The sequence below is a fragment of the Cuculus canorus genome, chromosome 18 (genome assembly GCF_017976375.1).
Source record: "Cuculus canorus isolate bCucCan1 chromosome 18, bCucCan1.pri, whole genome shotgun sequence".
In the NCBI taxonomy this organism is placed as follows: domain Eukaryota; kingdom Metazoa; phylum Chordata; class Aves; order Cuculiformes; family Cuculidae; genus Cuculus; species Cuculus canorus.
In genome coordinates this window covers 319184-342120 of record NC_071418.1, presented here as the reverse complement: position 1 = coordinate 342120, position 22937 = coordinate 319184, and the positions used below count along the sequence as shown (strand labels likewise).

The following is a 22937-nucleotide window of genomic DNA, read 5'->3' as shown; positions in this document are numbered from 1 at the left end:
ACCATCTCCTATGGAAGTGAATAACTGGATCTGCAGCAAAAGTAGCTCTTGTTCCTGGTTAGGATCAACTGTGCCAAATGAATTAGCTTGATTAGAAGGGAATGTGATTTGTACACCTCATTAGGCATGTCAGCACTTGTTCTGTGCGCCCTTCCATTTCAGGGAGAGGAGGAACAAAGGGAAGGGGGGGCATGTGTTTCTTTTAAAAACTGTAACCAGGTTGCAGCTGAACACAACCCAGAGGAAAGGGTTTGCAGGAAGAGAAAAAGGACTCAATTAAAAGATAAATAAAATGAGAAAATGCCATCTGCAGCAGTGAAAATGGAGCCGGGCTCCAGCCTGGTTCTTGGCACCTGAGAGGGCAACTGCTGTAGTTCTTGGGGGTGAATCATTTCATGGCAGAAGCTACTGAACATAGTTTGAATGCAAATGTCTTGTTCATGTGGCACATCCTGGCAACCCTTCCTCTTCTATGCACCCCCCTTCCTCCTCTCCAATATCCCCAGTCATTCCAAGCAGCTGGATTTCAACAGGGCTTGCAGCTACCTAGAGAGGTAAGGAGCAAACTTTAGAACTAGCTCTGCTGAAGCTTGCTGAGCAGCCATGGCCATTAGGCGCCTGGAGCACAGTTTTCAAAGTCCTGCAGCACCAGGGCTCCTGCACGAGATGTGGCTGACCAGGGCTGGGCTCTGAGCTGAGCATTTGCTGTCCACAGCAGAGAAAGCCACTTGAAACATGCCTGAATTTTTTGTTTTCTTTTCTTTCTCCATTCTAAAAAGCTGGAGTGGAGATGCCAAACGTTGTATAACAGGTTTGCATCTGGTACAATAGCTCACTGCTCTTGTTGATCTTGCGTGTTGCTATCGGAAGCAATAGAGGGATACAGAGGTTGGGAACTACAGCTCTAGGAAGAAGCCTCTTTCCTACCTCTGCGAATGGGATTGTACCAGTTAGTGACTTGTGCTGGGCTGTGGCCAGTCAGTGTACCAGAGGAAGGGGCTGGCAGCATCAGGCATGCAAAAGCAACAGCCTGGGGGGAAAGGATCCTTCCCTGGCCCATACAGCCACTGCCTACAAGAGGTTTGGCCAGTTTGCTTGTTAGAAATCCGGATGGCAGTGCTCCTACTGGGGCTGTGTGATGGCTGCTGAGCACAGGGGAACTGCAGGGACTCGGGAGTGTTTAAATGTCTGTATTCGAAAAGCCCCTAAGAACAGCAAGCTGCATCTGAGCTGCACTAATGCAAACTCGCAGCTTACGGGGCTAAAAGGCTCTTTGCTGCTGCAGTGGTCATTGCTCAGGCTGTACTTCTGGCTCCTCAAAGCTGTAGATGTTCATTGATGCCTTTCCTCCCAAGAGGAGATGTAACTGTACTCAGGAGAGCAGCACCGGTCCCATTTTCATTCTTCCTATCCTGAGAATTGCAGGCTCATGCTTCTTCAAAACTGTGGAGCTCCTCTCTGCTTCCCCCCTTTTGAAGCATGGTGTCTTGTAACTAGAGTAGGTTTGTCTTTGCCGAAAATCCACCTTCGGGAATGCCTGTTCCTTGCGGGCTGCTCAGCAGAGGGAGGAGAGCTGCCCTGGTGAAGTCATCCTTGGCAGCATTGGGGCTGCTCTCACGCTGCCCTCTGAAGTCTCTTGTCCCACCTCCACGGCCCAAGGTGTTGATTTTCTCTCCTATTTGCTTGTTGTGATTTAGAGATCTGCCTTCCTTTGATGCTGCTGTGGGAAGCGATTTTGTGTGTTCAGGACTTGCTTTTATTCGTGTCTCACTGGGCGCTGCCAAACCAAGGGAGCAGGTGGGGAGGGGCAGCCCCACCTCAAACCGTAAAATGTGAGCACCTGAAGCTATGTTTTACTTGGATCGCTGCTGGACTGTCTGGTTTGTGAGAGGTATTTACTGAGACTTTAAAAAAGAAACCCTTCCTTGCCAGGGCTTTAGGCCATGCCAAGGCTTTGCTGCTGACAGCCGGCTCTAGCAGCGGGGAGGGGATTGCCTCAGCCCACACTGCAGGAGCTGCTTTTCAGCTCACCCTCCTTGCAGGGCAGCAGCAGATGAAGCTTTCTGCAAAGCCACTCAAGCAAACGGTCTGTGCAGCATTCCCAGAGTTATCTGGGGGTCATGGGCTGCTCACTCCGGATAAGTGGCGTGAACCCAGGACGGCCCAGTGCTGTTACCTCCAGAGACAGGGATATGCTTTCAGCAGAGCTCTCCAAGGCTGCCTAACGTTCAAATAAATAAATTGCTGCTGAGGTGCAGACCCACGGAGGGGCTGTGTGGTTCCACCGATGTTTCCTCTTTCTTTCAGTGAGCGTTTACACCACTGTATTCATGCCTTAATCTTACAGAGTTTTCCACCTCCGAGCTTTGCCATGTGCTGCTGTTCCTGCAACTGTTTATATTTGACTTCCTTCCTTTTGTGCTAAACAAGAGCTGTGGACACCAATGACTTCCAATATTTGGCCTTTGTTTATTTGGAACTTGTCATTGGACAGGGCTGGGCTCGTGCCTGCGGTTGCCAGTAAACAGCAAAGCACCAGATTTCACAAGAAAAGATTTTGCCTTTTCACGTAGGAGGCGCCTGTCTGTCTGTCCTCTCCTGTGTTCGTATGAACCAGTGTTGGGAAGAAAACAAGCCTGCTTTTCGGTGCAGTGATAAAAGTTGAACTTATTGGTGCTTTTAACTTCTCCTCTTTGCGTGGCGTTTGGAGAGCATGGCAGGAGGTGACATTCCAGCCCTCTCTCCTGGTTTGTGTTGGCTGGATCCTCAGGAGCCTCTTGCCCATGGTACTGAATGTCTCATGTGGGCCAACATGAACCAGGAGAGAAGGTGGTCCTGTAGATTTCCTAAACATAACATCAGTGCTCGCAGCCCTCTGGCAGCTGGGCAAGCCCTGATGTAACTCTGGAAGGTACAGTGTTCTCTGCATGGGCATTAGCGTTGTGGTAGGCTGAAAGTTTGTCCTAAATCCTTCACCAACCTTTTCATCTTGGGCTGTTTTGCTGGCCCACTTACTCTTGCTGCCAGCCCATGCCAGGGGCAAATGGGCAGCAGTGACGTCCCTCAAGACGATTGTCTTTTATACATGTTCGACATGGAACAACCATTGCAAAACAACAGGCACAAGTAATTCGTGCTGTCTTACGGGAAAGGCTGAGAAAGAGAGCATGGAAGGATTCCATCCTGCACTTTTAATTACCTGGCTAACTTATAGTAAGCACAGTTTAGTACAGTCAATTGTGTGCACATTAGTGTACACTAATAATACATTATTAAGCGTTCCTTACAGTTACAGCAGATAGCAGGACACTGCTAGTCCAGTGTGCAGGGCAGTGATGGGATCAGGTGCTGTTTTTTCTTTTAGCAGTGTGAGAATTCACAAAGGGAACAGAAGTGCTCCCACGGCAGGGTCCAGGCTGCAGCCACTCAGCAGAGATGGAGAAAAATCCCCAGAGTCCTCTGTGGGCTCGCTGTGGTGGCGGCACAGGAAGGAGGGAGGTTCTGACAAGCTGGCATGGCACTAAGAAAGAAGAAAAGATTTAATCCTAAACCTACTTGTAATGCTCAGCAGTAGGCATTCGGGCTGCTCGGCTCAGCAGAGCATACGATTACTCAGTGTGAGCTATAAAAGTGGCTTGGTTTCACATGCTGGCTTTGCCAAACCAAGTGTTTGGAAACTAAGAAACGCCAGGTATGAGCGGCCTGGGTCATCCTCAGCTGCAACCCTGCCTGTTTCCCGTTCGCTGCAGGTTTAATGGCACATCCTCCTTTTTCCTGGCACTTCGTCCATTGACACATTTCCTTGAGCTTCCTGTTTCTTGTAGTGAAGGGAACCCTGCTCCTTGTTTCCATTTGAATCGATGCTTGCTCACCATCATCAGGGAGGTGGTCAGCAGCCGCTGTGATGCTGTATTGATAACAAAGAGGGCAAAATTGCCCTGTTCCTGTCCCTACTGTCCAAGAACGGAAATATGTGACTTTTCAACCAGCTGTTGCTGTTGTTCGAAGCTGAGGGGATGCAGTTTTCCTTCTGAGGATTTGTGGTGGATCTAAAACGCAGCCTCTGCCGTCGCATCTGCTCCGGTATGTGTATGCTCAGCACCATGCGGGGCTACTGTGCAGGTCTGAGCCATGAGAAACCCCGGGCTCTAAAGCAAAAGGGTGCTGTGTGACAGAAAAATGATCTCACCTCAACTCCAAACCCTCCTCTGCTGTCCCTCCGACCGGGAGGGGGTTTGGATCCAGCCCACCAGAGGGGCTGGACCCCGTGGTGGGATTGCTGCTCCTTCGACCACGGTAGGATGATTAAGAGAGGATGTGGAAGGGTCTTGGTTGTGGTGCTACAAGGGGCTGGATCTCCTGCAGGTGAGGAGCGGGCTGCCGTGCTGGTGCCCTGGATCGGGGGGGATGCGGATCCATCCCCTGGGACCGCGGCTGGGATCGGCAGCCGGGTCGTTGCTCTTGCAGCAGAAACTCGCCTGACCTTTCAGCTGGGAGCTACCTGGGCGCATCGTCCCAGCGGGAAATGTGGAGGAGAAACTCCCAGCGAAGGGGGAGAGGAGCACTCTCAGCTCTGCAGCCGCTGCCCCTCCACGCGTCCTCGTGGCGGGCACCTTCCCACCTGCGCGCAGCCCTTTTTCCGCGGGAGGGAGGGAGGGCTCTGCCTGCCCAGCCAGGTGTGCGAGGGAGGGATGCCAAGCCCTGAGTCACGGGCACCCCCTCCTCCCTCTCCAGCTGGGATAAAGCTCGTCCTCACCTGGGATCCCATCTCATTTCCCGCGGCTCCCACCTTTCCCTCCCGCCCGCGCCCCGGGACGGCGGAGGGGGCGAGAACAAAGTCGGTATCTGACCGGAGGGTGCCGGATCCAGCGGGGAGGCGCGCGGGACCGCCGCTGCCTCCCTCCCCGCCGGACTGGGAGTTGACGTTTAACCGGAAAGAGAAAAGGGACAGAAAAGAGAGGGGGGGAAAGCAAAGAAAGAGAGAAAAAGGCCCAGGCTGGAAATCAAGTGGTGGCGGCGGAGCAGCGCGTTCCCCCTCTGCCTTCGGAGAAATTTCTTGGCTTGGTGTGCGGGTGGCTGTTGTTCGGGCTGCGGAGGAGTTGCACTGAGTCAGACCCAGCGCTAATGAGGTTTGTGGAATTAATTTATCTGTGCTATTTAGCATTCAGCTCACTTCAATTTCGCTGTGTTGATTAACCAAGAGAGGAGATAAGTGCGGGGCTCCTTGCATGAGCAGGTACGCGGGCACGGAGCAAGGGGCTCGGCTGCCTGCTCGTTGTCCCGTTTTCCTCCGCTTTGGGCCGCCCGGGAAGGGCAGCACTTGTGTCCGAGCACAGCTCTGCGGGGTTCTCCTCTCTGAAGGTATTTGGGTGGGGGTCTGGGGGTGGAGGCTGGGGTGCTACAACATCCCAAGGCAGCGCAGAGCCCTCGGGAGCTGCGGGATTCAAAGCCTGCCTGCTCCCTCCGCCGCGCTTTCCTGGGAAAAGGCAGTTGTGCCTTGGAGTTGGCACCCGGGCAAAGTTTCACGGGTGAAGCCGCGTGACGCTGTCTGCGCTGCGGGGACTGCAGCCCGCGGAACGCGTGGAGGCTGTTGGGGGGTCCCCAGGGAGCGGGCGCAGGGCGGCGCGTGCCAAACCGCAGGTGTTGGGGTGTTTGCGAGCCTGTGGATCTGAAATGGGTGGGGAACAGAGAAATGGCCAGAAGGACTGGTGTGAGGGAGCTGTGGGGGAGAAGGGGGATGAGGAGCACCTATGGAGGGGAGGGAGAGAAAAAGCACCTTGTGGGGTGAAAGCAGCAGAGGGGGTGCCAGGAGCAGCACGTGGGGCTGTGCTGGCGTTCGCGCAGCCCTGCAGGCAGGGTCCCAACCTTCCTGCCTGCCCCTTGGAGTTCCCCCTGCCCAAGCCTGGGTGGCAGAGGGAGAGATGGCACTGGCACAGTGCAGTGTTCGCCACTCCTGGCTTCCAGCAGCTCCGCGTAGGTCCCTGGGCTGGGTCCGGCTTGTTTTGCCCTTTACTGGAGGGTGCTGGGGGTGCTGTCTGGTGTCTGGAGCTTGGCCTGCGAGTGAGACCCCCCCCTTCCTGCTGGAAACAGGCCCCCGGGAGCTCCGTGCTCCCGCATGTGCGGGGGAGGGAGTGTGAGCTGTGCCCTGGGAGGATCGAGCCCGCACAGGGCACCGCGGGGGGCAGTAGGATCAGGGTCTCTGGGGGAGGACCCGATTGCTTTTCCGCTTTGTCTCCATCGCTATTAGCTCTCCCTCGGGACACCTGGCCCCGCGCTGAGGTTGGTGGCAGTGACCACCTGCCTACCCCAGCACACGTGAGCAGGCGGATGCTCCTCCAGATGTCTCCCGTCTTCCAGGGTGTCAGTCAATGCCTTGTTCCATCATGAGTGGCCCCAGTGTACCCTAGGCAGGACACGGCTCTGCGGCCACAAAAGGGCAGTGCCCACTGCAAGGCGAGGAAAGGCTGTGCTGGGGAGCACTGACACCTCCCTTGCGTTCCCATATCTGTGCCCCCAGCCTGCTGAGTGCCCCCCGTGTGGCAGCTGGGACCAAGCTCCCATCATGGGGTTGTTCCTCATCATTTCTACTGCTTGATTTCTACTGCCTCATCCCCGCCAGGGTGAAGCCTGGCTTCAGCCTTGTCCTTCCCAGCTGGGGTGGGAATGGGGTGGGAGGGCATGGGGTGATGGAGCTCTGCTGCTCCAGCCCTGCCCGTGGCTCATCCCCAGGTGTAGGGGAAAGAGTTAGCCAGCCTGGGCTGCTCCAGGTTTGGGGAGGGTCCCAGGTCTGTCCCCAAGTCTGTCAGCTGAACCAAGGAGCAGGTAAAGGCTAGGGTAGAGGGAGGAGACTAGGAAGAAACACCAGGGTGGTGGGCTAGGACGGGGTAGAAATTTTGTGCAGAACCAGGAGCTGCTCTGCTTTGTTCACTGGGTTTGTACAACTGAACAGCTTTTTTTGTTACTGTTGTGGTTGTGAAAATCCAGCCAAACCCCTGCAGCTTTTCCAAAGTGAAAGTGGTGTTTTTCCTTCCAGAGGACACTTGACCTCGAGGGGTGAACACTCCCATATTTTTACACCTATATTCCAGACTGCGTCCCCACAGCTGGCAGCACTGAGTGGCAGCTGTGATGCTCCGTGCCACCACCACCCTGCGCACTGCCCAGCCAAAGCTTGGAGGCTGGTGGCTCACAGGGCAGCAGGATGTTCATATCGAGCTGAGTTTTATGGCCTTTTATCTCAGCACTTGGAAAGACATGACAGCAGTTTATGTGCCCAAGGCCCAGGGTGTGCCTGTCCGTCCCGTGGTGACTCTTTCTTGACTTGTGACTAAAGGAAGATGAAGGAGGTCTGTACTTTGAAGCTTCCTTGGAAGGTGGGGTGGTCCTGAGCAATATAGTCCTCTATACTCAGTCATTTTCTCGTGGTCTTTGCTGTGATGGAAGACGGGATTTACCAAGCGCTCGGGGAAGGTTTTTGCTGTGTTTTCCCTTGATGGGCTCAAGGGACTTCCCTGCACTTTCATCTCGCCTTGAGTTGGCATCTCCCCACGTCTCTGTGGTGCAGTCGCTGCCGCTGGTACGGCTCCCTGGGGCAAAGCAAGGAGAAAAGGGATTTTGCTGGCTTCAGAACACACCCGTCTCAGTGGTGAGGGACATGTTTGCCAGCGAGCAGCGGTGTGAGGACTTGCTGAAGGAAGCCACGGGTATGTCCAGGGGCCAGGATAACTGCCAGCCTTGGAGCCCGCACCGGGTTCAGCTGAGGCTCTGCCTTGAGCCTGAGCTGGGGACAGGTAGCGCTGCGGGGAGCTGTGCCCGGGGGCTGAGGGAGGAGGACAGAGCAACTGGTACATCTTACCTGTAAGAAAACCAGCACGTTGGCTACCAGGTCCTGACAAAGAGCAAAGCTTCCTGGTGTTTCCCTCCAGAGATGCTGCCCTGAGGTTTCCATTTCTCATGTTTTGGCAATGGGGCATTGGTTACTGTGACAAACCTCAGCTGACAAGATAAACGAGATACCAATGTCTTGCCATGTGTTACCAGTGTGCCCACCAGTCATCGTAGAGAACAGTGTGAACACAGAGGGACACATCCTCTGGTGCCGATGCCACTTTCGCAGGAGCCCTGTGCCGTAGCGGTTTCGGCGAGTGCTCAGCTTTGTGCACTTAACGTGTTTCCATCAGCTTTGGTGGCCGATGCAAGTTCCAGAGGCCACGTGTGCTCCAGCGCTGCTGAGACTGCAGCCTGTCTTCCCAGGGGTCTCCCTGGCTTGGGTCAGGCTGTGAGTAGCTCAGTCACCAAGTGACCAGTCTGTGTGCTGGATCGACCCTGGGAACTTGGGCATCTTTGCTGCACACAACAACAATTCCATTTCCCTGCCCTGTTCTAAGTAATTTTCACATTCTCTTCATTGATTTTAGAGTCGGGGCTTACACACCAAGAAACTAAGACAATTCCTTTGTGTCTTGTATTTCATACCTGCATTTTCCAGAAAGGAGATCCTTTAATGATGTCACGAGATTTCTTGCCTCGCCTGCTCTCGCTGGCCCTGCTGGGGTCGGACCCGGCCACCAGCGCAGTGGCTGCAGAGCTTCAGTTCCAGATTCATCTCCTTTCTTTACCATGTCCAAACGCGGATTCTGGATGGCTCTGAGTTTTCTTGGTCGCATGTGGGTGCAGGGAAAATGGTTCACTGTGTTTGATATCCGGCTTCTGGATCCACATGAGGGTTCCTGGTGCCCTGGACAGGACAAGGGGAGCTGCTGGGCTCTCGAGACCACAGATTCCTTCAACAGAGTGTTGGAAGTGCCAGGTCTGGCATTTCCCAAGACCTCACCCTCTATTTATCGTTGATTCGAACATCCTGGAAACTCTTAGTGTGATAGGAAATAGTAGGAAATAGCTGAAGGGAGGGGTCTGTTTTGTTTTTGGGGAGCCACGCGGACAGTCACTTTGTTCTCCTCCTGTCTTTTTCCCATAACCTGCCAGGAAAGGCAGGGTTTTGCCTCGGTCAGTGCTCATAACCGGCAGCAATGCTGGGCTCCATCAGAGCAGCCTGGGCTCTGGCTGCCTGCTCCAACCCCGCTGCCTCGGCACCCGTCGAGGGTGCAGGGGAGCTGAGCGCGGCAGCTGCCCTGCCCTGGTGTGGCCAGGGACTTTGAGCCTTTTGCACATGTCTGAGCCTTTGGTTTTGCTTTTGTGCCCTGCCCTGCTGAGATCTGAGATTGCTTCCAGGTGGGCAGGTCTGTCCCACCCCAGCTGGGACGGGGCTCAGGGCTGCCCCAATCACCTCTCGGGCTGTTTCACTCTGGCCTCTCTGCGACATAGCAATCCGTGTGTTTCAGGAGGAAGAGGATGGATGCACTGCCCCGGGCATGTGCCCCACTGCTGCTCCTGTCCCTGCTCTGTGCCACCGGCCTCTGCCAAAGGAGCAAAAGTGAGTGCAGCCCTGGTGTCTGTCCATGCTTTCCCCTTGGCGCTGCCCCACACAGCTCTGTGCACCCCTCTTGGGCTCTGGAGACACTGGTCCTTATGTGCATGAGTCCCTTTAAGATCTGTCCTGTGCCTTTGCTCCTGTTTTCTCCTTCTCCAGCCTCCAGGGCCCCTCTTTTGCTACCCCGCCTCCGTTTTGTAGCCAGCCCCTGTTAACCACCCAGCCACAGCCTCCCACAGCTCCCCAGGAACAGGATCAATCTTTCTCACACCCTCCCATTTCTTGACCAGTTTTCTCCATACTATCTTTCCTGGTAGGTAACCGCTGTGTGCTATCCCAGGCAAAGAGCTGCACTGAGTGCATCCGTGTGGACAAGGACTGCTCCTTCTGCACCGATGAGGTGAGACCTTGCAGCCCACAGCTTGGCTTCCCACCCTGCAGATGGAGGGATCCCACCATCCCCAGAGAAAACCAGAGTGGGGCACAAGAGCAGGGTCAGCTTCAGGCTCCAGCTTGTCTCCACAAAGAGCTGGTCTGGATGGGAAGCACTGAAGTGTGGGTTTCCTTTGGGGTGGACAAATGGAGGTAGGGGAATCAGGGCAAACTTGCAGGAATACAGGGGTTTATCAGCAAATGCCAGTGTGCCAGGTCTGAAACTGTGTCTGCGAAGGATGGAGGGAGAGTCTTATCCCAGACAACCCAGTAACTCACTGGTGGTCACCTTTCCCTGGTGCTGGATGTCACTGGCTCTTATGTGTGAGACTCATCCGCATCTCCCTGCGCCACTGCTGTTCCCAAAGCCTCACTGATCATCTGAGTGCAGGACCCTAGGTCCTGGCCAGTGCCTTTCCCGCTACATAGAGGCTTTGCTGCTCTCTGTGGTTGTAACGTTGCTCTTGCCCCTCTCGGCAGAGCTTTGAGGAGCCTCGCTGTGACTTGTGGGAGAACTTGCTGCGCTACGGCTGCGGGGAGACCAGCATCGTGTACACCAGGGGCGAGATGCGGACCCAGCAGGTGGGTGCTGAGGAGACAGCCCTCACTGGCCTTCTCCTGAGGGATCCCACCGTTCCCAGTGTCCTCTGTGTCCTTCACAGTCCTCTAGAGTCTTCGGCAGGAAAAAGTCCAGACCTCTGTTTATGTAGAGTCTACTTAAAACCCTTTGCTGGCTGATGAGCTCGTTGACATTCAGCCCTGCTCACTTAGGGCTGGACTGGATTTTCAGGCAAAACAGATGTAAGCAAAATGCCAAGGTCTGGAGGAGGCGCCTGGCTGGGCACATGTGGACAGGAGGAGGCTGCCTCTGTCCCCAGCTGTACATGAGGGAAGGGAGCATGATCATCCCTGCCTTTCCACTTCCCTCGTATCTCCCTGCTTTTCACCTCCTCCTCATTGCATCTGTGCAGGAGATGGAGTCCATCCCTTCACGTCACTTCCTTCACAGAATTTCAGCATCAATACATCCTTGCAGAGGACTCAGGTGTCACCCCAGGGCATGTTAATGCGGCTGCGAGCTGGGGAGGAGATGAACTTCAACATGGATGTCTTCCAACCCTTGGAGAGCCCTGTGGATCTGTACATCCTCATGGACTTCTCCTACTCTATGTCTGATGATCTGGACAACCTCAAAAGCATGGGCCAAAACCTAGGTAAGACCAAAGCTGAGAGCAGAGAGGAGCCAGCTCCTGTGCTGATGAAGGCAGGCAGCTCACTCCTGCCCGTGGCTTCGAGTTTTCTGCCAGCAACAGAGAAAGGGATGCAGCTGGCAAAGGGCTGGGGTGTCCATTTCAATTAGAGTTTCTGATTCTCGCTGCTCTGTGCAGCTTTGTGGGAGGACACCTGTCCTGGCCCTGCAGGGATTGTCAGGCATGTTCTCTCCTTTCAGCCCAGCATTGGGACTGGTGCCCTGCAGAGATGATCTGTGCTGTGGCTTTGGCATCTTCAACCCATAGGCATGGTGGATGCTATTGCAGAAGCTCTAGCCCTGGGAAGGGCATGCCAAAGGTGGCAGAGATTTCTACCCATAACAAGACAAGTTCCAAGTCCAAAGACCTTAAAAGCTGACAGTCTGGGAATCTTATCTAAGACCTGACTAGCAGACAAGATGCTCAAGGAAGGACTTCTCTCCCTTGAGCAGCAACCTCACAGACATCTCTTTACTCATGTGTCTCTTCCTCCCTCCCTTCCACTCCTCCCAGCGGAGTTCCTGCAAGCCCTGACCTCCAATTACACCATTGGATTTGGCAAGTTTGTGGACAAAGTCTCATCCCCTCAGACAGACATGAGACCTGAAAAGTGAGTGAGGCCAGTGGGGTGCAGGGATGGGAGCAGAGAGGGGAGGGCAGGCACCTTTGGTTTCTCCATGTTTTTACTGGTCTTCTGTCTGCAGTGCAAGAGCTTCCATCCATTTTTCCCTTCATCGCAAATGTCTCCTCTGGTTTCCCTGCCCTGTGCTCAGGGCTTGCTGCAGCACCACACCAGTGTCAGCATTGTCCTTCTCCACTTCCATACCTTCCCTGCTCTGCCACAACAGATTGCATGTCTCATCTTCTCCTCCACCTCTGCCCTCATCCCTCATACAGCTCCCACCCCTCCTCCCGGTGCCGATGGCTTGCCAACTCAAGGCGTGTTTTCACTTGCAGGACCCCCCAGCCCTGGGTGCTCCTCCCCTCCACGCATGTCTTCGCTCCCTGCAAAAACCCTGCTCTCCTCTTCTCTCCTAGGCTGCGCGAGCCCTGGAACAACGCAGACTCCCCCTTCTCCTTCAAGAATGTCATTCGCCTGACCAACAACATCAACTACTTCAGCCAGGAGCTCAGGAAAGAGCGCATCTCTGGCAACCTGGATGCCCCTGAGGGCGGCTTTGATGCCATCCTGCAGACAGCAGTTTGCAAGGTGATGGTGGCCAGGGATGCAGGACCCATGTGGACAGAGCTCTGCTTTTAATGAGTGGATCCTCTTGACGCTGAGTGATGAGGCAGCCAGGGTTGTGTGTTCAGCTACAGTCAGTTCTTGCCCTCTCAGCCACGTGCTCTGGTGCAGAGTTGTTTTGCATTCCTAATTTCCGCTATGTCTGAGACCACGTGTATATCTCTGGAGCTTCCCCCCCAGCACAGAGCTCCTTGCTGGGCACCTTGAATATGCACTTTGCCCCATTTCCCTTGTGCCCACGGTGGTGAAACTCTGCTCCCTGGCTAACAGCCTGCCTGGGCTGGGCTGTTTGGCTGAGGGGTGAGCATGGCTCGAAACACATCCGGAAAGCACTGGCTTTGCCCCCTGTGCGTGCGTGTGCGTGGTAATGAGCGGCTGGGAGCCACCCTGTGCACGGGGGTAGGGGGAGAAGCAGAGGTCGGCTGGCTCGGATTCCTCGCAGCTGATTGCGTTTGCTGCCTCGTGGAGGTGGTGCCTTGTCCCTTGGGTTTCCACCTCTCCCCAACAGCTGCAAGTGCTGCGCAGTGGCTTGGGGGGCACAGAGATAAAGTTTCCTTCTCCCTCCGCCCGGCTGCAGGATAAGATTGGCTGGAGGAAGGACAGCACTCACCTGCTCGTGTTCTCCACTGAATCTGCCTTTCACTACGAAGCTGATGGTACCAACGTCCTGGCGGGGATCCTGGCGAGGAATGATGAGCAATGTCACCTGGACAGCAAAGGCACCTACGTGTACGACACCAAGCAGGACTACCCTTCGGTGCCCACCCTGGTGCGCCTGTTGGGCCAGCACAACATCATCCCCATCTTTGCTGTCACCAACCACTCCTACAGCTACTATGAGGTGAGGAGACAATGGCAGCAGGCTCACTTTTCCTCCAGGGCCGTTCCTCCCCTGCCTGCAGCTCAACTGTGAGCAGGAAGTGTTTTCCCATCTCTTGTCCCCAAGTGGTAAACCAACACCCTGATACTTTGGGAGGGCACTACACTGTGCTGGGGGGCTGCTCTTGGTCCTGGGATGTCTCAGGGTGTACAATTGGGTGCAGGAATATGGGCTTCTAGAGGTCTCCTCAGGTTGGTGTCTGTACTTGTGGGAACACGGAGCTGGAGAGTAACTTTGGGACTTTTGGAGGTCTCCAGTCCAAGACCTGCTCAAAGCAGAGCCCACATCATTGCTAGAGAAGGTTTCTTGAAGCCGTGGCTCAGGGTTTCCTGTCTCTCTGCAGAAACTGCACAAGTATTTCCCCATCTCTGAGATCGGGGTGCTCCAGGAGGACTCTTCCAACATTGTGGAGCTGCTCCGCACAGCCTTTGAGGTAACAGCACTCTCTGGGGCTTTGCTCCTAGGGAAGGCAGAGGGTAGGCACCTCCTGCCCAAGAGAGCAGGCAGGAGGCAGGATGTGGTCCTTCTCAGGCAGGCCTGGGGTGATGTGGCTGTTCTGCTGAGAATCAGCATTGTGGTTATCTTCTGTCACCCAGCGCATCCGCTCCAAGATGGACATCCGAGCTGACTTTGTCCCCAAAGCCATGAAGACAGAGTTCACCTCTTTGATGTACGAAAAGACAGAATCTGGCTCCTTCCACATCACCCGTGGGGAAGTGGTAAGTCCTTGGCTGACCCTGGTGGGAAGCCATATGCCCTCCATTGTATCTCTCCTTCCTTCTTCACCTGGGGTTGGTCCATCTGAGCTGTGGTCCAGCAGAGCTGGCTTACCCTGCGATGCGTCCCTGCCTTCCAGGGCAAGTTCAACATGCGTGTGAAGGCACTTGAGTACATCGGCGGGCAGCACGTCTGCAGCCTCCCTGAGAAAGACCGTCAGGGAGTCATCCACGTGAAACCCTCATCCCTGAGTGACAGTCTCGAAGTCACAGCCTCGGTTGTCTGTGATGTTTGCCCTTGTGAACAGGTACCTGGTGGTGCGTGTTGCAGAGCTTACCCCCTCCTGACCAGTCTGAGGAGGTGCTGGTTGGTGCCTGTCAGTCCTGCTCGAACCCTCACCAGAGGCTCAGCCTGGCCAAGGAGATCTTCACCACTGCCTGTTCCAAGATGGGCATGTTCTCCTGTGGCAGAGCTTGGTCTTGTGGACAGAACATTACCTCTAGATCTGCCTTTCTGATTTCTTAAATATCCTTGGGGACAGCTAAGCCCATGTAGCCACATCTCTTCCCTTACAGCAACGAGAGTTGAACTCGCTCAAGTGCAGCTTCCACGGGGACTTTGCTTGTGGACAGTGTGTCTGCCACCCGGGCTGGTAAGGACTTTGTCCAGCTCCATTCCCCTCCCCAGGCTCCTGCAGGTTCTGGGGACCCACAGTGTCACACACTCATGCCCTGGGCACCGTGCCCATGCGCAGTCCCTGGGCCAGTGCCCTGCCACCCTGTGCTCTCCTCCCATCTGTCTCAACACCACTTTGTCCCTGCCAGGCGAGGGGACATGTGTGACTGCTCCCCGGCGTCGTCCCCCAACAACGAAGCCTGCATTCGCCCCGGGGACACAGAGCCATGCTCGGGCCGGGGCGAGTGCCTGTGCGGGAAGTGCCAGTGCTACTCCGAGGACCTGCGGCAGCGTTTCGATGGGGAGTTCTGCCAGTACGATGTCCTGCAGTGCCCGCGCACCTCCGGCTTCCTCTGCAATGGTGAGATCTCGGGGAACCGTGCCCTGCCCCATCCCGGGGCACCAGCACAGGGGTGAGTGGCCGGGATGGGCTGCGGGGACGCTGCACGTGCAGATGTGCAGGGAGGGAGGATGCTGCAGCATCTCAGGCCGTCAGCATCCTGAAGAAAGTGGGAGAGATGGAGGCAGGGCTGGGAGAGCGGCTCAACACTGGGCCCTGAGTAATTCCTCCTCTTGCGTTGCAGATCGTGGTCGCTGCTCCAAGGGTGCGTGCGTGTGTGAGAACGGCTGGGAGGGTCCAGGCTGTGAATGTCCCATGAGCAACGACACCTGCATCGACAGCCGAGGGGTAAGTCCTGCCCTGCCTGCTTGAGGGAAGGCTGGACTCAGCAGGGTGGTGGCAAATCGCCCCAATGCCCTGAGCTCAGGGCTGCCGGGAGCTGGCACCTTGCTGACTCCCGGTGCCACTGTGTGTCTGCAAGTGCTCCTGGATGCCAAGTGTCACCTGTTCCCTCCCAGGGCATCTGCAATAACCATGGGAGCTGCAAATGTGGCAGATGCATCTGTGACAAGGCTTCGCTCTACACCAGCTCCACCTGCGAGATCAGCTACTCCCTGGTGAGGCTCAGCCTGTGCTCCCTCTGGGTTTGTCACCTCCCTTTCCCATGCAGAGCCTTTGGGGAAGAAAAGCAAAGTAGAGATGAAAGCACATCTTAGTCAGGAACAAAATCCTCAGCAGGCATTAGTCTTGCCTGTCCTGCCTTGGTGGCCAGGAGGGGTCTGGAATGGAAGCTGCTCTGCAGCCATGGGCTTTATTCACCTTCCAGTCCTCCAGCAGCAGCTGCTGGGTGTCTGTGTTTATCTACACACTGGTGAGGGGCAGGGGACTGAGGCTTGGCTCCTGGCTTGTTCTCATTTTCTTCAAGATGGGAAAAAAAATCATTTCCTGGTCTGGTGCCTCAGTTTCCCCATTGACAAAGATGGGCTCATCCCACAGTGGGATTGGAGCAAGCTTTCTTGGTCATGTTTTGGCAAGGCCACCTAAAACCCATGGAGAAGTTCTAATCCTGCCCAAATGCAGGCTGTTGGTGTAGGAGATTTTCGAGCTGGCTGTGCTGGGCTCCAGGGATTATAAACCCTTAGTTAGCTGCATATTCTCTGTGACTCCTGGTTTTGACCTTGTCTTGGTGCGGATGAGGACACAGCACTGCCTCTCTGGCTCTGCCTTTTGGAAGGGATGTCCTCCCCCGCTCCCTACGGGCTGCTTCATGACTGTCCCACCTTGCCCCTCTGCCCAGGGCTTCCAGGCTGTGTGCGAGAGCATCCGTGACTGCGTTCGCTGCCAGGCCTGGGGAACGGGCAGCACGAAGGGGAACTGTAGCGCCTGCCACCTCCAGATCCAGATGGTGGAAGAGCTGAAGAAAGGTACCAGGAGGAGCGAAGCTGGGTGCAGACACGTGTGGCGTCTCCCGTGGGACCTGCCCTGTGTTGTGCACATGTGGGGCTGCTCCTCAAGCTTTTCCTGGTCCTTATGACTTTGCAACCGTGTCCCCTCTCTCCACAGAGGAGGCCAGCGAGTACTGTTCATTCCAGGACGAGGAGGATGATTGCACGTACCACTACACCCTTGAGGGAGACCCCTCTGTCCTCCCCAATACCACCGTCCGTGTGCAGAAGAAAAAAGGTGAGCAGGGAGCTGGCAAGAGTAGTGTCCAGACTGGGGTCTGGACCAGCGGTGACCTGCTCCACAGCACCTCTGATCCCTGGGGGGTGATATTGGCTCTCACATGAACTGCACAGTGTGGAGCATAGCACCATTTAGAGATCCATGCCTTTTCACTGCCAGCATGGGTGGGATGTGAGGTGCTGGACAGACCATAGGGGGGGTGGCTGGCTACGAGCAGAGAGGGGCAATATCTCTCCCTGAGCACCACTTGTCATCATGAGCACCAAGACAGAAGTTCTTGGGCTTAACTGAGCTGCTCCATCCATCCAAGAGCTGTGGTCCTGCCTTTCCCCAGCCCCTGGCTCCCTGCTCCCTCCCTGCACACCCACACGGGGTGCTGATGTCCCAGAGTGACTTTGCTGTCACTTGCAGAATGCCCACCGGGAAGCTTCCTCTGGCTCATCCCACTGCTCATCTTCCTCATCCTGCTCCTGGGGCTGCTGCTGCTGCTCTGCTGGAAGTTCTGTGCCTGCTGCAAGGTGAGCACTTAGGTGCCCAGCCAGGGAGGGCAAATAATAGCCCAAACTGTGACAGGTTTCCAGAATCCAGCCAGCCCCCAGCATGGCCCGACTGGCAGGGGCTGGGTCACAGTGGTGTCCAGCAGCTCTGCTGTTGCCAACATGAGCTGCTGTGAGATTTCTGCCACAGAAGGGATATCTATCACCTTCCAGAGCCCCATCATCCACTGCCCACCCATCCCTGCTGATGTGAATCCTCCCAGCTGGAGGCATGGGTGGTTTTCCCTTGGCCACCAAGTGATGTGTCCTTGGTCATTTGTTTTCTAGGCTTGTCTGGCCCTGCTTCCCTGCTGCGCACGAGGTACCAAACCCTTGAGAGGGGGGAGAGGGCTCTGCGGGGTTCACTGCTGTCCCTGGGAGGGTGGGGGGTCATGCTGGGGTGAGCGTCCCTCCTCCTCCTGTCTGAGCTGCGGAGGTGGATCAGTGGAAAAAGCTCCTGTCAGAGAGCCTGAGCCAAGGAGCCCTCAAGCTGCTGCTTCACTGCTCCTCCCTGCCCCACACCCTGGTGTGCCCTTCTGGGAATCGGGCTGCTGACTCTGCCCAGGCCAGTGTCCCTTGCAATCCCTTAACCTGAGTGATGTGTTGCTGTCACTCATAGACGCCCCTTTCCCTCTCTACCCCACTCCACTCCTCCCATCTCAACACCCTTTGAATAGTGGAAGCCCTAACGATTCCCCAGAACAAAGTCTCTGGTGGAGGGACGTTGATGGTTGGTGTTGTCTCAGTCTGCCCTGCCCTTGTCTCTGCAGGTCGCACTGTTGGCTTCAAGGAGGACCACTACATGCTTCGCCACAGCCTCATGTCCTCTGACCACCTGGACACCCCCATGGTCCGCAGCGGTTCCCTCAAGGGTCGGGACACGGTCCGCTGGAAGATCAACAACAACGTTCACAAGCAGGGCCTCCCCTCTCTCGCTGCCACCAACACCAAAGAGCTCAGTGAGTGACACATCTAAGGAACAGGGCGTAGACATGCTGTGGGTGCCATAAAGGACATGAACCCTTAGTGGTGACCCCAGCTTCAGCAGCCATGGTGTTACCTCCAAGCCTAGTCATACCAGAGGTTGTTCCTGTATCGGCTTCCATCCTGGAGGAAGTTAAGTAGCACATTCCTGTGTCCACCCTTGTAGCAGGGCAGGTGGCAGCCTTGGAGACCTCCTGACAGCCTGGCCCTGCGGTGGGTGTAGCCTGCCTCAGTGTTAGCTCAGTGAGCCAGCCTTGATTTCACTGCCTTGCTGGTCCAGAGCCACCACTGGACACTGCTCCCTTCGCTGGGTCTGACAGAGCGCTTTCCAGTTAGCCCCATTAGCACTCCAGTTCTGAGAGGGCCTTTTGTGCTGCTGCTGTGGCATCTAGGTGCAATGATACAGGATCTGGACACACAGCGCCAGACGAGTCCACGTGCTTCCAGCTTTGGCTGGGTTATTTCTCTGATCAAGAAGGAAGGATTTTGACTTGGGAATTTTTCTTTCCAGTTCCCTATGGGCTTTCTCTGAGGCTAACCCGGCTTTTCACGCAGAGCCTGGTGAAACCGGACAGCCGGGAGGGTGAGCAGCTCCGCAAGGAGGTGGAGGAGAATGTAAGAGCCTGGGCATGAGGTGGGCTTGGAGTGGGACGGGGGGACACCATGCTGAGGGAGCATCTGTGTCTGCAGTGCTGTGGAAGGGGGAGCACCCCTTCCCTGTGAACCCAGACAGCTCCTGAAAGGAGGAAGCCAGATTTTCTCTTCTGAAATAAATCACAAACTTTAAGATCACGATGGTGAGAATTACCAGAACCTCATGTTGATGAGATTTGAGGTTTGCTTCAGGGCTCATACTCTGAAGATCCTGTTCAGCTTCAGTTCTCAGCCCCTTGCCATGTCCTGGGAGAAGCTGTGTCATGATCTCTGCCCAATGTGGCAGGGCAAGTAGGGAGGACCTGGTGGTGGCCAGAGAGGGATCATATTTGCTGTCAGCAGAATCGGTGCTTGCTGAACATCTCCCTGTTCAGCAAAGGATATGTTGTGAAAGCCCCTCTTGCTCTCTGCAGCTGAACGACATTTTCAAGCACATCCCCGGCTGCCACAAGCTCCAGCAGACCAAGTTCAGGTGAGGCACTGAGGGAGAGGCTTCCTGCAGGTTCTCCAGGAGCCCTGCTGAGAGGGTGCAGGCCAGAGGGCTGGGTGTAAAATCTGGGATGCCTGGAGGGAGCGTGGTCTGTGACACATCCCTGGCACAAGCACAGGCACAGTGCGGGTGCCGTGCTTCACCCACCCAGGGCTGCAGAGCAGAACCCACTCAGCCATGCCAGTGACTTCAGCTACGTCCGGCTTTGGACTGAGGCTTCTACAGACAGGAACGGATCCTGGTCGCATGGTGCTCAATAGGAAAAGTCCCACTTTCAGCCCTGTGCAAAGTTATGCATGCCTGGTGCAGGACAAAGGAGCCTGGGGATGCCTGCGTTAAGCAGGGAGCGTCACCCACACCCAACAGCTCTGACAGATGTGGTGTCCCCCATGGGCATGTTCCTCACCTCATTGGGAAACCCGGGGCTGTAGGGAGCAGCCAGGCGGGAGGGAACTTGTGATGGGCTCTGCAGCGTGCGCTGGCACCAGCGGGGCAGCTGCTGCAGCTCAGACCTGCACAGGGCTGTGACTCATGCAGAACTTTGTCTTCCCAGTGCGTTAGTCACTGATTTGGGTTTTCTTTCCCCCAGGTTGCAGCCCAATTCTGGGAAAAGGTAAGAAGAATTCACAGCCCTCTTCTGTGCTGCTTCTCCCTCTTCGTACACACATGTGGGGTGACTGAGTGCCCATGCGCTCTCTAGCCCCTCCAGCTGCTGTGTGAGATGAGCAGCTCTGCCCTCAGCTCTTACCCGGCTTTCTCTTTCCACCGGCCCCAGGCAGGACCATGCCATTGTGGACACAGTGCTCACCGCCCCTCGCTCAGCCAAGCCAGAGATCATCAAAGTGGTGGAAAAACATGTTTCCCACGAGGCTTTCAATGACCTGAAGGTTTCACCGGGTTATTACACTGTGACCTCAGACCAAGGTAGGGAGCAGAGCCCAGCACTGCCTCCTGGCCAGGCAGGGAGAGAGCATTTCCCACCTCTCACCATTGCCCCTTCCCCCAGATGCTCATGGGATGGTGGAGTTCCAAGAGGCCGTGGAGCTGGTGGATGTCCGTGTCCCACTATTCATCAGGGAGGACGATGATGATGAGAAGCAGCTGCAGGTGGAGGCCATTGATGTCCCTACTGGCATCGCAGAGATTGGACGCAGGCTTGTCAACATCACCATCATCAAAGAACAAGGTGAGGTGCTGCCACGAGATGAAGAGTGTTTGTGTTTGAATGTCCCATGTCCAGATGGACTCATGGTTTCTAAGGAAGGCACAGCCATCATATCTGAGCTCTCCCAGATCACAGACCAGAGACTGCCTTGGTGACTGCAATCTTAAGTCACCTGGATCTAAATCATCTGAAGAAGGGCTGTTCATCCCTGGTGACAGAGACCCAGACATTTGACCATGACAAGTTTAGATGCTGCGAATTCTATGGCAGATCCAGGGCTGACCATATGCCTCTGCAGCTCCAGTTCAGAGGTTGCTGTATTAAAGTAAAACCTCTTTGCTGTTCTGCTGTGTTCGGGCCAGGTGAATGTTCCCAGCAGCTTGCCTCTGCTTTAAGCACAGAGCACAAGTCAGGAGTAAAGTCTCCAGTACCTGAAGTGGTGTTTCATACACTGCTCACACCCACAGGACAGGAACTCTGTTTGGGGAGGAACCCTGCATGTTTGACATGGGATTCTTTAAGTGTTTGCTTTCCACATTCCTGCTTTCTGCCCTTTCCAGCTAGCAGCCTGATCACCTTCCTGCAGCCAGCCTACTCCCACAGCCGCTTCGATAAGCTGGCCAAGATCCCTGTCCTGCGGGAGATCATAGACAATGGGAAATCCCAAGTCACCTTCAGGACCCGGGATCTCACCGCCAAGAATGGCAGGGTAAGGGTGATGCTCCTAGCCTTGGCAGGCAGGAACGAGCATATGCAGAGGGCTGGGAAGGACCCGACCCTGGGGCTGTGGAAGGGCAGTTGATCCGGCTCGAAGGGGATGTGGATGGGAGCGGGGAGACCCAAGGCTTGAGGCAGAGGGTGCTGGCTGCCCCTGAGCTGTGGGCGCTGGGATGCAAGTGGGGATTCACTGGGAGATGAGGGGAACTTCCAGGAGCTGCTGGCTGTGACCATGCACCTCTTCCTTCTCCTCCAGGACTACATCTTCACAGAGGGTGACCTGGTCTTCCAGCCCGGGGAGACCCGAAAGGAGGTGCAGGTCCCCTTGCTGGAGCTGACAGAGATAGACACCCTCCTACACAACAGCCAGCTCAAGCAGTTCGCCATCGACCTCCTCCATCCCAAGTACGGCGCCAAGATCGGCCGGTACCCACAGACCACGGTGACCATCGCCGACCCAGGTAGGGGCAAGCGGCCAGGCGGTGGGGAATGGCAGCAGTGGGGGTGAGACCCCACGCCGGACAGCCCTCCCGAGGGGCTCCAGCCCTGCTCCTCGCCCAAAGAGCCGCTATGAGAGGTTCCTCCAGCTCCGACCAGTAGGTCTGGGTCTCCCTCTAGAGGCACCACTGGGCACAGGCAGTGGGAGGGAAGAGGGTGGATAATCCACCTCGCAAGAGGAAAGAGTGGGTGGATTCTTCACTCCTTTTCCTTAGGGATTTGAAGAAGAGGCTATAAAAATAGGGAGAGGCAGGACATGCCATGAGCTGTGCTTGGCGGTTCCTGTGGCTGGTCAAGCAAAACCGTAAGGTTGTCATGAAGTGGGTCAGTAACATAAAAGCATTTATCACGGTGCTGGTCATGAGTACAGGACTGCAAGAAATCGCTTGTCACTGGACCAACCAGAACCACTGCAGGAGTAGGCACTGGGGCTCCAGAGAGCTTTCAGCTGGACTTGGTGGGTTGCCAGGAGAAGCAACTGGGGTGACTTGGGAAGGCTCTGCCCATCTCCATCTCCTCTCATGGCTGCACAGGGCAACTGATCAACAGGCTGAAGCATCATTAAATGCATTCAGACAGAGCTAAAGATTTTCAGAGGCAAGAAGGTGGTCTCTTCATTTCTTCCTACCTGGGCAGCCTGGGAGAAGCAGCAGGAGGTGCAGGACCTGGGAGGACTGAGCCTGACTCTCATGCCAGCTTGCTGTGTGGCTTGGGGTGTGTCCTCACCAAGTGCCTCAGTTTCCCTTTCCTACAATGGGGATCTCCCCCTCGGAAATGCTTGGAGAGGCTCACCTGGGGTGTCAGGGTAGTGCTGAAGGGGGGCACACTTACTCCTTTTCCTTTCCCACAGGAGACTAGCACTAACATGACTTTTCTTCCTTGTGTCTGCAGAGGTTGTGGATGGTGGCCCCTCGATGGCTGGCCTGAGCCAGGTCTCCCAGTCCCCCAAAGGCCGCCTGAGTGCACCACTTAACCCCAATGCCCACGGTCTCAGCTCCAGGGAAATCCGCTTCATCTGGTTTCCTCCTCCAGGAAAACCTCTAGGGTACAAGGTAAGTGGTGAGCGGATCCCAGGGAAGGGTGCAGGTCCCATTCTGTGCACGCTTCACGCACACAGTCAGCTGTGATGAAGGGAGAGCAAGAAGATGCCTAAAGAGGGATGTAAGCTCCCCAGATTCTGTTCTTCTCCATCCTTGAGAAACCAGTGGTGGGTGGATGTGGGATTTGTAGGAAAGGT

The 22937-nt window shown here is 55.6% G+C and overlaps 1 protein-coding gene across 11 annotated transcripts in view; it reads left to right on the top strand.

Annotated features, from left to right (window-relative positions):
* Nucleotides 1–414: 414 nt before the first annotated feature.
* Nucleotides 415–22937, top strand: part of ITGB4 (integrin subunit beta 4) — a 33118-nt gene continuing 10595 nt past the window's right edge. For 5 of the 11 annotated variants that reach the window (XM_054083010.1, XM_054083017.1, XM_009563966.2 and 2 more), the window contains exons 1-28: nucleotides 415–554; nucleotides 9342–9433; nucleotides 9748–9830; nucleotides 10343–10444; nucleotides 10872–11076; nucleotides 11626–11722; nucleotides 12151–12322; nucleotides 12936–13199; nucleotides 13582–13671; nucleotides 13835–13957; nucleotides 14095–14262; nucleotides 14531–14607; nucleotides 14780–14991; nucleotides 15215–15318; nucleotides 15489–15587; nucleotides 16268–16394; nucleotides 16534–16653; nucleotides 17068–17174; nucleotides 17481–17514; nucleotides 17963–18151; nucleotides 18688–18791; nucleotides 19244–19302; nucleotides 19910–19933; nucleotides 20096–20244; nucleotides 20327–20506; nucleotides 21046–21194; nucleotides 21459–21663; nucleotides 22592–22752. In XM_054083010.1, the coding sequence (XP_053938985.1) occupies nucleotides 424–554; nucleotides 9342–9433; nucleotides 9748–9830; nucleotides 10343–10444; nucleotides 10872–11076; nucleotides 11626–11722; nucleotides 12151–12322; nucleotides 12936–13199; nucleotides 13582–13671; nucleotides 13835–13957; nucleotides 14095–14262; nucleotides 14531–14607; nucleotides 14780–14991; nucleotides 15215–15318; nucleotides 15489–15587; nucleotides 16268–16394; nucleotides 16534–16653; nucleotides 17068–17174; nucleotides 17481–17514; nucleotides 17963–18151; nucleotides 18688–18791; nucleotides 19244–19302; nucleotides 19910–19933; nucleotides 20096–20244; nucleotides 20327–20506; nucleotides 21046–21194; nucleotides 21459–21663; nucleotides 22592–22752 (3627 nt within the window). In that variant the 5' untranslated portion in view covers nucleotides 415–423. Of the gene's footprint in view, nucleotides 555–3871; nucleotides 4084–4300; nucleotides 4366–4729; nucleotides 5130–5200; nucleotides 5362–9341; nucleotides 9434–9747; nucleotides 9831–10342; nucleotides 10445–10833; nucleotides 11077–11625; nucleotides 11723–12150; nucleotides 12323–12935; nucleotides 13200–13581; nucleotides 13672–13834; nucleotides 13958–14094; nucleotides 14263–14530; nucleotides 14608–14779; nucleotides 14992–15214; nucleotides 15319–15488; nucleotides 15588–16267; nucleotides 16395–16533; nucleotides 16654–17067; nucleotides 17175–17480; nucleotides 17515–17962; nucleotides 18152–18687; nucleotides 18792–19243; nucleotides 19303–19909; nucleotides 19934–20095; nucleotides 20245–20326; nucleotides 20507–21045; nucleotides 21195–21458; nucleotides 21664–22591; nucleotides 22753–22937 lie in introns of those variants that run through there. The other 6 variants (XM_054083015.1, XM_054083011.1, XM_054083013.1 and 3 more) reach the window with 6 other exon arrangements.